Here is a 17,656-nt window from a genome sequence, read left to right as displayed (position 1 = left end):
GAATCCGGAGATGGGGCAAGTCAGGGGAGGCCTTTGGAACCCCATTATTGCTGTGGAGGGAGAACCCCAGACTTTGGGGCTGGGGACAGAGAGCAGGCCGGCATTCTGTGCTGTGGGGCTGGGAGGGCCTGGGGCAGGGCAAGCCTTGAATGAGTGGGGAGGCTGAGTCAGGTGAAGAAGGCTAATGGGGCCCGCGGCACCATTTTTTTACCGAAGGGCAGACTCTGATCTCTGGGAACTGGCAGAACAGTTGCTCAAAGACAAGTCGCCACGTGACCTATCCTCCTTAGTCGTGGAGGAGAGTGTTCACAGCCTCATGACACAGTCCACGCCCCTGTGAAGGTAAATATGAGGCGAGTCGCCGGAGAGAAAACAGGGTATTAAAGCAGATCCCTGAGAGCCAAAGCAGAGGCTGAGAGTGTGAGCCCAAAGTCAGTGGCCTGGGAGGTGGAGGCGTGTGTGTGTCCTGCTGAGGAGACACAGGGGCCCTTTGTGTGGGGCCTGAGCTGCCTCCTGTGTCCCGGTGCTGCCGGCTCCTGGGGAACATGCCGGGGCTCCTCCTTTCCATGCTGCTGGCCGCTGCTCTGGGGCAGGTAAGCTCCCTCTCCTTCTGCTTCCCCTTGGGAGGCTGCAGAGGTTCCTATTTCTTCAGGTCAGAAATGAAAAAAGAAGAATATGGAGGAATTGAGGGAGGGGGAGGTGGTGCAGGATAAATTCCTTGTGGAAAGACTTCCTGCCAAAAGGGGAGCCATTTTCCTCTCCAAGGAAAGTTGGGTTTTAGTTTATTAGCTTCAGGAAAGAAGTAGAAAACATTTCTCCCTCTCAGGTAATGGCACTAAATCCCACTTTCGATACACTTGAACAGCTCCCAAACTTGAATAAATGTGTATTTTAAGTGGAGTAGGACACACACCACGGATCTGGGAGAAGGCGGCCCCGCCTGGGGACAGTGGGGTGAATGGTGCCTCTTCATTTGGACCCCAGGCTGCGGCTCAGCTTTCCAGGGCTGTGTGCAGAAGGTGCAGAGAGCCACTGGAAAAAATGATCCTGACAACTTTCTTCAATTAAGTCTGTCCTTGTTGGAGAGGAGCACTTTGGAAACACGCTTATATTTTTCAAACATTCTGTTACTTCGTCTTTTTTCAACTCATGTGTTTCTCACTTTTCGTGAAAGGGAATCAGTCCATGAAGACTTTGAAATAGTTTAAGCCACAGACCAAAGGGAAGGTTAATTTAATAGGAGCAATTCATTGCCTTAGTATTTTTTACCAAGAAGATGAAAACAGGGTGATTTATTTATGGATTTATGTACACGGCAGAGGTTATTGCTTGCATAGAGGATAGAGCCTTTGAAACCTCCTGGTGATTTAGAAACCATGGGACATGTCTTTGAGTTAATGGTTGATTAGGGCAGTAAATTGTATTTTGGGAAATAAGAGGTTGAAATTTGTTATATTTTACACGGAGAGATCTAAGATTATAAAAGAATCCTAACAAGAATGCAGGTGGTACAATTTATTTCCAGTGTTAGGTGGAGCGTGCCTTTCCCCAGTGGGGCAGCCTATCTCCCACTCCACCCTTCTTGAGAAAAATCCTATCACTGTTGTGAATGGAGAGCCTATAAGGTATTCCTAAACAGTAAATATTCTATTATAGAGAGATGTGTCCAAAATTAAAAAACAAAACAAAACAAAACATAAAAAGGTGTTAAAATGCAGAAACGAGAAAGTATTATTTTGCTTACTTTTGCCATTATGAATTTTTAAGGAAGAATACCTACCATTTGTTGAACATCTGCCACGTGCCAAACACTGTGTTAGGTACTTTAGTTATTATCTTAATCCTCAAAATAACCTTATAAGGTGGATGTTATTAATCCCATTTTACAGAGGAGGATTGAGGCTCAAAGAAGATCACTCTCTATATAGAGAGAACTATACCAAAGTTCAGCTTTGGTGTCAAAACCCTTTCTTTCTGTTATGCCAAAAGAGCCTTTTTGGGTGTACCAAAAGAATTCTGTTCCATTTCTTTTCCATTCCACCAAAGGAGTCTACTGACTCTTGTTGTTTTGAGATTTTGATTTTGAAAACAGTCAAAATGTCTGAAAAAAATATGTAACTTTTAATTTTCCCACTATTAGCCATTTCTGGGACTCTTCATTTTTGTATTTTTGAATTATTATCTATTACAGTTTTCCTTGAGACAGATCTTCCTTTCACCTCTCTTGTGAAGCAGGTATGCTAGCAACAATTTTCTCAGTTTTTGTTTGACTGGAAATGCCTTTAATTTCACTTTCATTTTTGAAAGATAGTTTCACTGGAGATAGAATTCCAGGTTGACAGCCCCACACCCCCAACCCCCTTTTAGTACTGAGTCTTGTTCTCTTCCTCCTCCTTTTTAAAAAGACTTAATTTTTTTTTTTTTTAAGTAGCTTTAAGATCATGGCAAATTTGAGGGGCGCCTGGGTGGTGCAGTTGGTTAAGATTCCAACTCTTGGTTTCAAGATCTCAGGGTCTTTTCTCACTCTGTTTTCAAAACTTTCTCTTTACCTTTGGTTTTCCACAATGTTACCTTGTGGCCTCAGAGATTATATAGAAATACTTCAAGACTGGAAAGGAAAACATGTGTCCCCAGGTGGGCAGTTTTGAGAGTAGCCTTCTCCTTAAGAGGAAGCAATATGAGGAAAAGCATGGGGGGAGGAAACGACCTGGTGGGTCTAGCGAGTAGCAAGATGCAAAGGAGAGTGAATTGAGAGTGAAGGTTGAGAGGAAGAATAAACCAGCACAGGCTTTAGTCAGCATGCTTCTAATTTTGGACCACACAGTGTACCCAGTAGGGGACCACTCATGGGCTTTAAGGAGAGGAGCAGTAGAATCAGATATGTTTTTAAAAGAGATATCACCAGAAGCAATGTGATAGATTCATTTGGGAAGTCATTCTTGAGGAAGCAAAACCAGTTAAGAATGTACTGAGCTGTCATCCTCAGTAGCAGTCTCAATGGCGAAAGAGTGACTAGTTCTCAGGATATGAGGACACCAAGCATCAGTTACTGAATGTCTATGGTAAGTGAGGAAGAGGAAAATGACCTGGATGACTCCTGGCTTCTGAATGCCAAACTTTGGAGAAGCTGTCTAAAAGGCAGAGGTTTGTGAGAGATGATGAGTTTGGGGGAAATGAGTTTTTCCCATGGGACATTCTAGTGACAACATCAGTTGGTAGCCAGCCATATGGCTCTAGAGCTCAGGGAAAAATCCTGGATGGAAATTTAGTTTGAAGCTTCACGAGATGGAAATTGAAGGCAAGGGGGTGGACAAGATTGCTAAGAGACAGTGGGCAGAGTGAGAAAAGCAATACATTGAGGTCACAAAACACCAATTAGTCTAAATGTAAGAAATATTTGGGGAAGAGGAATCTGCAAAAGAGATTGAGAGCGTATGTTGAGAATAAGGGCAGAATTGGGATGGTCTGGTATCATGAAAGCCAGGGGAGCAGAAGAGATTAAGAGTCAAATGCCTCAGAGAAGGGGACAAGGGGCAGCCTAGAGACTCCATGAACACAAGCCTAGCTGAGCGGCCACTCAACTTTGCAGGGAGGCCTTGCTAACCATGGCTGAATCTTGGAAAAACTGAGAAGTAGACACTACTTCTACTCCCTTCTCCACTCTTGTATTTCCGTCCCCTTCTTCATTCTCCAGACTCTCAGCACTGTTTCCTCAAACTCCAACCTCATACTGTAGCTCCCACTTGAATTGTAGCTGAAAGTGTTTCTCTGTTTCATCTGGGATGGCAGGATTGCAAACTGATGTTTTTAAAGGTAGGATTTTTGAGTTGGAAGGAGGTTTAGACCTCTGGATCGGTGCAACGGCCTCCAGTCTATCAAATAAAAATTGCAAGTTAATTATATAACTTACTTGCCAGGCACTGTGCTAGGTGCCAACAGTATACCCACAAAAGAGCCCCAAGTTCTGGCTGGGTAACTGTCAGCCCGTGGAGAAGACAGGCTCTTACACAGATAATTTCAGTACGAGGGCATGTAAAAGGGAGGCAGGAGAGGTTGTAAAAAGTTTCCTGGAAAAGATGATGCCTAAACAGAGCCAGGTGAAGAGTGGGAGTAGGGGAGGTATGTTCAAGGCGAAAGGAACAGCATCAGATATGCAGGGAACTGCAAACCCTTGAACTTGCTAGAACCTGAGGCAGGCAAGCGATGAGGAGGGCCCTCAATGCTATGCTTAGGAGTTTGGACTTTCCTGTAAGTCAGTGACTTTCAGGTGTCAGGGATGAAGAAGAGGAGAAGGTGAAGTTGGTTTTCAGCTTCCTGGCTTGGGGAACTCAGTGATTGGCATCACCATTCACTAAAGTGGGGACTACTAGTTGAGGAGCGTTCTGTTGGGGGGAGGGAGAAAATGAGATGCTCACCAGCATCGAAGTGGATATACCCAGTGGAAACTCACAAGTTTAGGGAGAGAGGTCTAGGCTAGAAAGGGGAGACAGATGAAGAGATTAAGTGGCTTGTTCAGGATCAAAGCTGGTTTGTGGCAGGACCTGGACTAGGGAAGGAAGGAAGGTAAGGGTTGAGAGCTCAGGCTCTGAAATCTGTCTGCCTTGTTTAAATCCTTTCCCTACCGCTTGATGTGTATGATCTAGGACAGGTTACATAATCTGAGTTTCAGTGGCCTTATAGAATGGGGTGTGTAGTTTCTTATGGCTACTGTAACCAACCACCACAAACTCAGGGGTGGAAAACAACACATATTTATTATCTTATAGTTCTGGACGTCAGTAGTCTGAAAACGGATCTTAGGGGGCTCAATCAAGTATTGGGCAGGTCTGTGTTCCTTCTGGAGGGTCTAGGGGAGAATCTGTTCTTTGCCTTTTACAGCTTTTAAAGGTGCCTTCACTTCCGGCTCATGACTGCTTTTCAGCTGTGATGTCACTCCTGTCTCTGCTTCTATCATCCTATCTTCTCTAGCATTCCTGCCGCTCTCCTTTTTTTTTTTTTCTTTTTTGAGAGAATGAGAGAGAGAGAGAGAGAAAGCACGCAAGAGTAGGATGGAGTGGAGGGAGGATCCTGACCCGAGCAGAAATCAAGAGCTGGGTGCTTGAAAAAAGGCTCAATATCACTCAGCATCAGGGAAATACAAATCAAAACCACAGTGAGATACCGCATCACGCCGGTCAGAATGGCTAAAATTAATAAGTCAGGAAACGACAGAGATTGGCGAGGATGCGGAGAAAGGGGAACCCTCTTACACTGTTGGTGGGAATGCAATCTGGTGCGGCCACTCTGGAAAATAGCATGGAGGCTTCTCAAGAAGTTTAAAAAAGAGCTACCCTATGACCCAGCAAGCGCACTACTAGGTATTTATCCCGAAGACACAAATATAGTGATCTGAAGGAGCACGTGCACCCCAATATTTATAGCAGCAATGTCCACAATCGCCAAACTGTGGAAAGAGCCCAGATGTCCTTCGACAGATGAGTGGATAAAGATGTGGTCCATATATACAATGGAATATTACTCAGCCATCAAAAAAAAAAAAAAAGAAATCTTGCCATTTGCAATGACGTGGATGGAGCTAGAGGGTATTACGCTAAGTGAAATAAGTCAATCAGAGAATGACAATTAAATGACTTCACTCACATGTGGGATTTAAGAAACCAAACAAAGGAGGATGGGGAAGGGAGAAAAAAAATAAAATATGACGAAATCAGAGAGGGAGAAAAACCATAAGAGACTCTAAATCATAGAAACAAACTGAGGGTTGTGGGAGAGGAGGGGGTAACTGGGTGGTGGGCATGAAGGGCACGTGATGTAATGAACTGAGTGTTATATACAACTGATGAATCAGTGAACTCTACCTCTGAAACGAAATACTATATGTTAATTTCTTGAATTAAAAAAAAAGTCAGATGCTCAAATGACTAGGCCGCCCAGGTGCCCCCTGCCTGTTTCCCTTTTAAGGATGCTTGTGGTTACATAGGGCCTACCTGGTTAATCTAGGATAATCTCATCTGAAGATTCTTAACTACTTCTGTGAAATCCCCTTTGCTATGTAAGGTAACAGATGATACCACAGACCGCAGCAAAGTGCTTACCCCTCAAAAAGCCCACATTCTTGATGCATGCTTCAGAAAATAAACATACAGAACATGCAGGAATAAGATAGGTGGTAAGAAGGTCTATGGCAAAAAGGCCATGCAGGGTGGAGTTTTATAAAGGGTGGTTACTGATAAATGTGAGCCAAGACCCAAGCAGGTGGAAGAGTGAGAGATGAAGGTACCTGGGGGAGGAGCAGGCTTGGAGTGGTCAAAGAATGACGTGGGTGTGGAGTGGAATGGAGCAAGCCAGTGGGTGAGTGACAGCGGGCAAAAGAAGGTAACAGGTGGGGACCCAATGTTGCAGGGCTTTAGAGGGTAGTTTGACTTTTTTTTTTTAAGATTTTATTTATTTTTTTGAGAGAGAGAGAAAGCATGAGCAGGCAGTGGGGCAGAGGGAGAGGAAACACAATGCAGGACTCGATCCCAGGACCCTGGGATCATAACAAGAGTTGAAGCAGACGCTTAACTGACTGAGCCTGGTAGTTTGGCTTTTACATTGAAATGGGAAGCCATGAGGAAGTCACCTTTTCTGAGCGAGGAGTGGCATGAACTAAAGTATGATTGTAAAAGGATACACGTATTTATTGTATACCATTTGATAAGCTCTGGGATAAGTACATATTCATAAAACTATCACCACTCTCAAAGCCATAAACATCCATTGCCCCCCAAAGTTTCCTCTTTATTGTTCCCCTTTATTGTTCTTTGTGTGTGCTAAGAACATTTAACATAAGATCTAGTCTCTTAGCAAAATTTAAGTATATAACATGGTACTGTTAGCTATAGGTGCTGTAGCTTATTTTATTTTAACCACTCTGCCAAGTGGAGGACATCCAGGACAAAGAGGGAAGCGAAGAGAACATTTAGGAGACGATTATAATCCTCTAAAGTGAGAAATAACTGTGGCTTGGATCACCAGGACAGCAGTGGGGGTGTTCAGAAATGATTAGAGTGGGTACATTTTAAAGATGTCACCAACAGGATTTACTGAAGGGATGGGAAGTGGAATGTGAGAGGGGCAGTCAAGAGGGACCTGACCCCAAAGTATTCTGAAAAAATGAAATTGGCGCGTGCTCAAGCGAGGGTGTGCAGGAGAAGATCGGGAGGGAAACTCGGGAGTTTGCTTTGGTCGGGTTGAGCTTGCTAGGCCCATCCCATCTCCACGGGGAGGTCTGGCAGCCTGTGGCTGAGGCCGGAAGGGAGGTGTGGTGGGAGATAGGAGACAGAGCGAGGGAAGCCTTGAGAGGCCTCCACCACAGAGGGCTCCAATTAGGGATGAAGAAGGTGCGAAGAACCCAGCAAAGCACCCGGAGAAGGAGGCATCGGTGAGGAGGGAGGAGGAAGTGATGCGCTGGGAGCTCAGCGGAGAAAGGTTCAAGGAACGAGGGTCGGATCAGATAGATATTCTCACAGCTCACCACCCCGTATCCTACCCGTTTAGAGGAAGGCTTCTATTTCCAGAGCTCTCTGAACGCAGAGTGAGGAATCTAACGGCTCCTGTGTTACCCCCTGCAGTTCTGCTGCCAGGCGCAGGGGGGCGCGCCATTGGCCGCGGCGGCGCCGGAAGCCAGGCCCGGAGGAGAACTAGGAGAACCGGAAGTGCAGCCCCGCAGGCAGTTCTGTCACTGGCCCTGTAAATGCCCCCGTGCGCAGCCCAGCTGCCCTCGGGGAGTGAGCCTGCTGAGGGACGGCTGCGGGTGCTGTAAGATCTGTGCCAAGCAACCGGGGGACATCGGCAATGAAGCCGACCTCTGTGACCCCCACAAGGGGCTCTACTGTGACTACTCAGCCGACAGGCCTCGCTTCGAGACCGGAGTGTGCGCGCGTAAGTGTCTCCCGCTGGGACCTCGGGCGACGCTCGCGTCTGTTTGGGCGCCAGGTCTCCCCCCCCCCCCCCCCCCCCGTAATGGTTCCTGTGGGATAATCCGCGGAGTTCGGCCACGGGTGGGGCCGGTTTTGTCGTCGTGGGCCACACGTGACACCGGCGATGTTTACACGTGGTCCGAACCCCCTGCGGTTTTAGTGGCACCGTAGTGAACTAGTTATTCTCAGGTGATTGCTTTCAGGGAGAAAAAGAGCTAAGATGATGTAAGGAGGAGCAGACTTCTTCAGGCGCCACACAGTGACAGCTTTTGTCCCTGCGGTCGAACGCTGTCAATTTAGCCTTCTCTGGAGCTAAAAAGGAATCTCGCTTCAAGTGTAAGGACGGGTATGGAGTGTGCAGACGTACTGAATTCACCTCCAGATAACCAGCAAGTCACTGTTCTTTTCAGATGAAGCAGATGTGTAAAAAGGAAGGTAGGGGTACCCCAAATCACAGCCTGACCCTCGGCTTGAGGGGTTTTAGCTCTGGAGACGGATTGTGACCCTCTAAATTGACACCTCGAGGATAATTCAGGATCCTGATTTGCCTGGGATTAAAAATGAAGATTTCCAAGGGAAGAGAAATACCCGTGTCAGCTGGACATTTGAGTCAGTCCAGAGGAAAGATTGCCCACTGTGTGGGCAGGCAGATTACTCCTGAAGTCGGGGTGTGAGCATGGACTGAATGTGTAGAGCTGTTCAGGTCTGATAGCCTGATACCCCTGTTTCGTGCTGACTGAACTGTATTGATTAAGAATGTAGGCGCTGGGTTCCAGTTCTGGGCTTCATGTGCTGAGTGATCTTGAGGTCAAGTTGCTTAACCTCTCTGTGCCTCAGCTACGTCATATATATTTCCTACCTTACAGAAATTCCCGGAGGAGCAAATGAAATAGATACAAAACCCCAAACACCTAGCAGAATATCTGGTCGGCAGTAGACTCCTAAAAATGTAGGCTATTATTTATGGAAATTTAACAGGGGAAACATGTCCTATCAGACTCTGGCATCATGATACCCCTTTCTCCCAAACGGTGCTGGGCAAGTTATTTCATTAACCCAACAAGCACGTAGTGAGCAGCCACTACCATGCTAAGCATTGGGACCAGCAGCTGGGGACACAAGAAAGAAAGAAAGAAAGAAAAAAATATATATGTCCTGCCCTCACAGAGTCAAAGTTTATTGTGTCAGACAGATCTGTCCACACGTGATGTCACATACAATGTGGTAAGTATTTTAACAGAGTGTAGCCATGAGGATGGGGATGAGGATGACCTCTAACTGGAGTCACAAACCATGGCCCAGGGGCCAAATCAGGTCCAGAGCCTGTTTTTGGAAGTAACATTTTATTGGAGGAGATCCACACCATCCAATTACATGGGCTATGGCAGCTTAATGGTACAGAGCCCAGTAGCTGTGACAAAACCCCAATGGTCTATAAATGCTAAGATATTTACTGTTTGGCTCTTTATGGAACATTTGCTGATCCATGATATAGAACGATGATTTTTAAACTTTGGTCTGAGGACCCCTTTAGTCTTAGAAATTAATAAAGACCCCAAGAGCTTTTGTTAATGTGAGTTTTCTGTATTGGTACTTAAATGGATTAGGGATTTAAAAATACTTACTAATTCATTTAAAAATAAGAAACCCATTGCAACCTGATGGGAATAATGTATTTGTTAAAAATATTTTATTTTCTAAAACAAAAAATTAGAAGAATGCAACGGGTTTACAGTTTTGTACCTCTCTCTAATGTCTAGCTTAATGGAAGATAGCTCGATTTCCCCATCCACTGCTGCTTTCAATCTATTCCTGTGTGTTATTTTGGTTGACTTCTATGAAGGGAATCCAGCCTGACACAGGTCATTGGAAAAGGCAGGGGTATTTTAGCAGAATTTTCAGATAATTGTGAATATTTTCTTTGATATTCTTTTGAATATTGTCTTTGATAAACTTGAGGAGTGGTAGTTTCTTGGAAATTAGCTGCATCATTAGAATCTGAAACCATAACAATGAATTTGTCGAACTCTGTGACAATAAAATGTATTGGTCTATCCAAGATCTACTTGGATGTTTTACTTATATATAATTTTGTAATATCATGCATCGTTTATTTGGAAAATGCTACTTTGGAACAGTGGTTATATAGATATTCCAAAGATTGATATACTTAATTATACAATATTTTAAAATATCACATTAATGAATACTAATCTTATCAGAAAAGTCTGCATATTGGGTAGATATAAAGATCTCAGTGGTGGATACAGGTTTTCCAAAATTCTAATTTTTGCTTGAAAGCCTGAATTCTGTCATCGGCCAGAAAGTTGTTTTCCTTGAAGTGACAGGCTCACTGTTGATTTTGAAGGAAATGTCTGCCAAATACCTGAGTAATCCTGGTTTCTCTGTCAGTCATTTCTTTAGGTGAAATTCCTAATGAAAAAGTGGTTGTTTCAGCCCCAAACTCAGACAATAGATTAGTTGCTTCTCCTCAAGAAGAATATCTACAGAAATGCTCTGTGGATACTTCCTGTTTTGTCACACAGGATATTTAAAAGACATATATTTGATGGTTAAAATTTAATAAAGTTTGTAATTTTTACTGTGCTGTCAGGACATTATTAAGTAAAACTAGCTTTTTTTTCCCCCCCAAAAGTACATTTATGGATAAGTGCATCGACAAGGCAAATACAGTGACTACCCTGTATAATCGACTTCATGCTTAGGTTCCAGCTTTTGTACCTTAGTGCAAATATCCACACAGTGAAAACAGCCAGGCACCTCTTGGTATTCTGGAAAAGAGTTTTGGCCTCACGGATTCTCATGAAAGGACTTCAGTATTGCCAAGAGGTCCGAGGGGTCATACTTTTGAGAACTGTTGATCCAGGTCAAGAACGCCTCTCAGAGCAGTGAAAGTTTCCTCCAATTCTCTTAATGAAAAAAGAGTTACTGTGTGGCACTGTACTTAAACAAATTATGCTTGTACTTAAATTATGTATGTACTTAAACAAATTCTCTTCAACCATTCATGTAGCCTCATTTCCTACAAATATATCCCTGCCTATTGTGGGACATTTAGCAAAACCTCTCTTTTACCTTCCACCAATCCATCTCTCAGAGTCATCAACTCACTGCCATCCTCACAGTGATAGAACAGGGCCCGTGCTTGGTCGTAATTCTGAAAGTGACCAATTGGGGCTGATAGTCTACAATAAAATGAAAATGTCTAATTTTCACCTTTTACAGGTGTTTTGGAAAGGAGGTTCTAGATGGGGCCTAAGAAATTGAGAACGTGACCTCATGAAGGAGATGGCTGTTACCTCTGAGGTTTCTCATGGGAGGTCTGGCCTATCAGTTATGGCTTCTTTGGTGATTTTGCTTTTCTCTCTTTCAGACCTTATAGCTGTGGGGTGCGAGTTCAACAGGGTGCATTATCGTAATGGCCAAGTCTTTCAGCCCAGCCCCCTGTTTAGCTGCCTCTGTGTGAGTGGGGCCATTGGATGCACACCTCTGTTCATTCCAAAGCTGGATGACAGTCGCTGCTCTGGTGCTAAAGGTAGAAAGAAGTCTGATCAGTCCAACTGTGGCCTGGGACCCTTCCAAAAGCAGCTTTCAGCAAGCTACAAAGCAATGCCAGGTGCTTAGAGGCATATTTATTTTTCATGTATTGGCTTCTCGTGGTTTTCTTTCATGTTTCTTTGATGTACCATAGGTACTCAGTAAGCATCTAATGATCAGCGGTCAGTGTGAGATTTAGTTTGACTGCACCATTACTCAGTCTGCCTCAGAGAGGTATAGTCTAAGAATCTCAAAAGGAAACTTCATAATGTTTTAGATTTTTCCAGTCAAACATTCCAGCTTTTAAAAGCCTTGCTGGGTCAGAAAAACTCTTCTATGCCTCTGTTCATTCCCACTCAACCTCTTCTCAGAAGAGCTGACCAACTATTGTTCACGTGCACCCTGAGAAAAATTTTTGCTTGTATTGTTTATATTATGGGCAAGAAGTGCAAACTAACTCATCCCCCAAATTTTCAAAGGCAACTTTGCTATATGATGAAAGCAGAAATGGAAGCCTACTGATTAAAAATATTTAAGAATATGTTTAGAATTTGTAATTGTTTCTAAAAACAGAAAACAGCCCACATAAGATTATCTTTTCATTCGTTCTGGAAATGACGCTCTCCAGTCACTGACACACGTACAGGGGTTTTAAAGTAGGTTCCCTAGGCATGTGAGTAGTCAGAAACCTATAATGAGGTTCCGTATCACTCCTCTAGAGCACCTGTTCATTTGCAGTGAGTGTCCATATGTTCACAAAGGCTCTATTCTGGTCAGCTCTAAGTTACTACCTTACTTAAGTGCCGGGGCATTTTGGGGACAGGAGTTTCAAAAACATCAACCAATGAAGCACAGATGAGGAAGGACTCAAAAAGGTCAGCATTCATGCCTAGTTATTATTCACATCTCTGTGTTTTCACCCAGAAATCAAGAATGCCTCTTTTATCTAAAGTTAGAGCTTAGGAAATGATAGATGCGATGGAGATACAGAGGGGATATTCAACTACACTAAAAACTCCTTAAGTTCACTTCTAATATGTGGGTATTTAATAAAAGCCACAATCATCAGAGAAATGATATTTTAGATATTTAAAAACTAACTCTATGAAAAGAACTTTCTCAGAAACTTCCATTATCCCAACTGGTTTGAAAATAATTTAACAGGTTGTAGTGAATTTGCATTTACCATACCTAGTTTTTCAGCTAATAGCAAGACACTACGAATGCTCTAAAACTTCTAAAATTATAAGCCAAACTGTTCTTTCTTCAAAATGTACAGGAACGATTGATTTTCTGCATTGGATCTGAGGGACTCAGTGTGAGTTCTTGGGACCCATGCATGAACCTCGCTGGTGAGAAAATAACCTTAGCCCAGCAGTTTCCACAAGTAAAGCCCTTTGGATCAAGTTCAGTTGGTCTCCTTTGTGGAGGTAGAGCAGTTCCAGATGATTCACTTGGAACCTGGTTGGAGGGGATGTTAGACCATCATACTTGGTGGTTAGTGCTTTGCTACAAAAAACCAAAATCTGCCACTGTGCTCTAGGGAGCTGAGATCACAGGCCTAGACAGGTTTCAAAGGAAGTGTACGTTCAGTCTGAAGTCTCTCCTCTGCTTAACTTTGAAACTGTATTTATGGGCCTGAACAGAAGTTTGGTTTTTTAAATTAAGCACAATGACAAACATTCACTCTAAGGTGTATTTGTGGTAGTAATTTATATACTGACTTAATGCAGACAGCTCATGGTTGGAATCTAGCTTTTGTTTGCTCCATATGAAGCATGCAGTGAACGCCCCCATGCTTTCCTCACTGCTCACTGAGTACTAAATAAACTCTCTAAAAGCTCTTCTAGTTTTCTTGCTTTTTAATGAATGTTAAATTTCTGAACTGCAGCTCTTGGCTTAACTTTAGGGGGGTTATTGGTAATACGATAATCTAACCTACCTTTATTTATTGCAGATGCCTGCCGGGGCTTTTAATCTGCTTCCTGCATAGAGGTCTTTAAACTGCTGTCTACTTCCAGGTATCTTCATGTTTCTGCTTCCTCTCCCTCAGTTCCTTGTGCAATCGCGAGATCTTACTGTAGTAACACTGAAAGCAGTAAAGGATCATTTTATTTTTTTCAAAGATTTTATTTATTTATTTGACAGAGAGCACAGGGGGAGTGGCAGGCAGAGAGGGAGAAGCAAGCTCCCCTCTGAGCAGGGAGCCCGATGTGGGACTTGATCCCAGGACCCTGGGATCATGACCTGAGCCGAAGGCAGACATTTAACCAACTGAGCCATCCATGCACCCTAAAGGGTCATTTCATTTAAAGACAGCAGAAACTTCAAAGTGCCTACTACTTCCTATCAGGAAGGCAGTTTGCTGGGGGCAGGTGGGGCGTGAATTTTCAGAGTTTTAAATTGGCATTTTAAAGTAATGTAGCCAGAATTTTGCTATGCTCAGTTGCAGATTGAAATCAAAACCTTATTCCAAGCATCACTTTTAGGATGCATGATAACCTTAAGGAAATGCTTTGAGAAAATAAACCAGTTTGTAGTTTGTTTAAAATGAAGCAATGGCTTGATTCATTCACGAGCAGAACACGAAGCTCCCAGCGGGTTCATAAGAGAAGACTTCTTATGTACTCACTGTATTCTTATTATTTATCCCCTTGCCCTCCCTTTTGCTCCAGTGTCAGTAGAGTCAGTGGAGGGGGCTCCCTCTATCCACCAACTTATCCACCCACCCATAGCTCTGTCCATCTTTTCCTTTGCCATGTCTTTCTCTAGAAGTGATTTGAAATGACTAGCCAATGGAATGAATACTATGGGCCCAATTCCATAGGGAATGTAGCAGTTAAGCTGAGTGGATAAAATAGATTACATATTTGCCATGACTTAGTAGTATAGGATTTTGACTAGTTCAATGTCATGTAGAGAGTTTTCTAAAAGACTAGATTAAAACAGTGGAGGAAAGATAACTGGCTCAATAGATTATCCTCAAATATGACTTTTGTATTTTAGATTTTAACATAATAGGAAATTTAACATTAAGACACTGTTCTGATTAATAATATCTTGGCACTCTTAAATGTCTATTTCATTGTTGAAAATAATGTCCAGCAAGAGGCAAGAACCAGAGAAAGCACAGTAGTTTACTACTTAGATGAGCTGAGAAGAAGCAAATGGATACATCTTACTTAGATTTTCAAAAATGAAGTATTTCTATTCTTCCTAAGAAATTGGGACTGTCACATTTGGTTGAAAGGAAATTTGCAAAGTGGGGAAAAAGAAAATGATGAATTAGACCATAAGCTTATTTTATGCTGAGTTTCACTACATAAAAGTTTCTGATCTATTAATAATTAGCTGAAAAATAATGATTAAAAGTGGTCTGTTGACATGAGCACATATGTCTGTTGACATATGTGCATGAGTACATATATGTATACGTATGTACTTTCCCCTCTTTATTTTAGCTTATAGGAATCTCCCACTTGTTTGGAAGAGAAAATGTCTTGTGCAAGCAACAAAGTGGACCCCTTGCTCCAGAACATGTGGGATGGGAGTGTCCGATCGGGTCACCAATGAAAATAGCAACTGTGAAATGAGAAAAGAGAGAAGACTGTGTTATATTCAACCTTGTGACAGTAATATAGCAAAGAGCGTAAAGGTAACATTTAATTAGATTTAGCTTCGTTATAATTCAGTATTAAGAGACCAAAAAGTATTCTTGCATTTTAGAGGGATAGATGCTGTGTAATTCTTATAAAAATAAGATCACCTCATTGTAACTCTTAAACTAATCAGAGGAAAACAAAGATCAATCTATCTGCACTTCATGGGGGAGAATCTTAACTAGAGGAGAGGTAATGTTACCCTGCTGATTCTTGATATTTTAACAGCTTAACAGTGTGGGTCTTGATCAGCCTGATTTCTTCTGGTAGACCCAACATGTATTATGTTTTTTAAAAATAGATCCTTTTCAGAGTCTTTTAAAAAATATATTAATTTTATGCAGTGGAGTCAAGGCAATGGATAAAAGATTTTGGTTGCTACATCATAGTTATAAAAACAGACATTATGGACATCAGAGAAGTTCTAATCTTGGTTATGTATCACCAGGTTGGAGGGGGAAACCATGTCCAAAATACTCTGTGCTTAGACAGTAGACTTGCCAAAGGACTGTGACAAAATAGTTACTCTAGATTTGTTTGGTATAACTAGAGCTGGTCCTGCTTCTAGAACAAAGCAAGATAACCGTCTCAAGAGTAAGTATTAGGAACACTAAAAGTCTTTTCATCTCCAAGTTATTCCCTATCATGTTAAAAGGTGACAACTCAATTTTAAAGGGATTTAGATATGTCTTATTCATCCACTCAAAATTGTCTGACCGGTTAGGGAATTTGCTAAGTTTTAGGTAAATAAACATTTAGTAAGACATGGCCCTTGACATTAAATAAGACAGAGAAATTTTCATTCTGGAAACTGGAACTAAGTGGAGTGGATAGTCAAAAAGTCTGGGGAGCGGGTCCTATACTCTGACGGAACAAGAACAGGGAGGACAGACTTCCGGTGAGGGAATTTTGAAGGTAGAGAAGAGAGTGCTTTAAGCCACTAAATGGGAAATATTAATGCCCTGGAAATAATTTCTTTCTTTGTGTTTCTATATAGAGTATCACTTTTCTAAACTGTTTTAACTAAATTAAAGAATGACTTCTTAATGTCATGTACCTTTTCAGATCCCCAAAGGAAAAACGTGCCAACCTACTTTCCAACTGCTCAAAGCTGAAAAATTCGTCTTTTCTGGATGCTCAAGCACTCAGAGTTATAAACCCACTTTCTGTGGAGTATGCTTGGATAAGAGATGCTGTATCCCTAATAAGTCTAAAATGATAACCATTCAATTTGACTGCCCAAACGAAGGGTCATTTAAGTGGAAGATGCTGTGGATTACATCTTGCGTATGTCAAAGGAACTGCAGAGAGCCAGGAGATATATTTTCTGAGCTCAAGATCCTATAAAACCTAGTATATATGGGAAAAGTTAAGTTTAGGTAATCATGTCATTACATAAGGAAATTAGAGTGGTTTTAAAAGGGTGGCACATCTACTTTACTGATTTAAAAAAGGGAAGAATACTTACCCATTCTCAGATGACTCTATGTAAGGCATTAGAGGCTATTTAAAATGTTCTCTTAAAAATATATGTAAAACTTGGTTAGCTCTTTCTGCTCATAGGTCTTGTCCCTCTGCTTTAATAAAAGCTTTTTTGCACCAAAAATATCTATATATGTATATATATAGCTTAAAATTCTTGAAAGTGAACTCTTGTTTAAAATGTGTAATTATGAAATACACATAGTTGCTTCCATCTCCCTATTCCATACATACTGGAAAAATTATACAATTTACAAGAAAGCATTTTATTCTATAAAATAATCTAAAATACTTTGTTGAAGATGTGTAAAACGTTTAGAACTTTTTTAACTTTATTTTTTAAAACTTTATCTGTACTTTGACGGTGTAGCCTAGGATTCCATCAGATGATAATCATTACACAGTGAGCAAGATTCTGGGTTTACTTCTTAAATAGGAATAAGATTAAACTGCAAATATAATTTCCACTACCCTATCCTGAGTATTAGGATTTCTTTTAAAAGAAGAAAATAGAACTTCTTTGGCCATTATTGACAACTGTAAACTAAAAGTTTATATAAGAAATACTGTAAAAAATGAAATTTCCAAGATTAAGAACAGTACCCGTACTTTGAAAAGGAAAGAAACTTAAAGACCTGACACTAAAGAAAGCACAGATTATTATGGCTTGAAAATAAATTGTTCCCCAAAATTACTTTCTTAAATGATAAATCCACCTATGGATTTAAAATATAAATTGTATTTAAAGTTAATTTAATGTTAAAACTATAACTGGAGATTACAAATGGAACACGTTCCCTAGACTATTATAGCCATTTTCCTGTAAACTTTAGAAGATGTCAAGCTAAGTAATGTTTTATTTGCTTATATAAATGGTAATAAGCAAATCCAATAACAAGCAATACTGTTTAAAAATATAGACATTTATTATTATGAAATCAACTGTTTTAATAAAAAAGCATTATAGTTAAAGATAATTTAATACATATACATGTT

The 17,656-nt window shown here is 41.5% G+C and overlaps 1 protein-coding gene across 1 annotated transcript; it reads left to right on the top strand.

Moving 5' to 3' along the window:
* The first annotated feature begins 347 nt into the window (after positions 1-347).
* Positions 348-17,613, top strand: CCN6 (cellular communication network factor 6). The gene is made up of 5 exons (XM_032338792.1): positions 348-593; positions 7,614-7,923; positions 11,356-11,598; positions 14,981-15,174; positions 16,244-17,613. The coding sequence occupies exons 1-5, from the start codon at positions 546-548 to the stop codon at positions 16,523-16,525; spliced, it is 1,077 nt and encodes a 358-aa protein (XP_032194683.1). The 5' UTR covers positions 348-545; the 3' UTR covers positions 16,526-17,613.
* The last annotated feature ends 43 nt before the right edge of the window (positions 17,614-17,656 follow it).

Source organism: Mustela erminea, chromosome 4, assembly GCF_009829155.1.
Source record: "Mustela erminea isolate mMusErm1 chromosome 4, mMusErm1.Pri, whole genome shotgun sequence".
Lineage (NCBI taxonomy): Eukaryota > Metazoa > Chordata > Mammalia > Carnivora > Mustelidae > Mustela > Mustela erminea.
This window is presented reverse-complemented; position numbering and strand designations above follow the sequence as displayed.

Bases quoted from the DNA above. Each gene is read 5' to 3' on its own strand.
- CCN6 (XM_032338792.1), top strand. From the start codon at position 546: ATGCCGGGGCTCCTCCTTTCCATGCTGCTGGCCGCTGCTCTGGGGCAG. The intron at 7,924-11,355 runs GTAAGTGTCTCC...TCTCTCTTTCAG, and splicing joins CGAGACCGGAGTGTGCGCGC to ACCTTATAGCTGTGGGGTGC. The intron at 15,175-16,243 runs GTAACATTTAAT...GTACCTTTTCAG, and splicing joins ATATAGCAAAGAGCGTAAAG to ATCCCCAAAGGAAAAACGTG.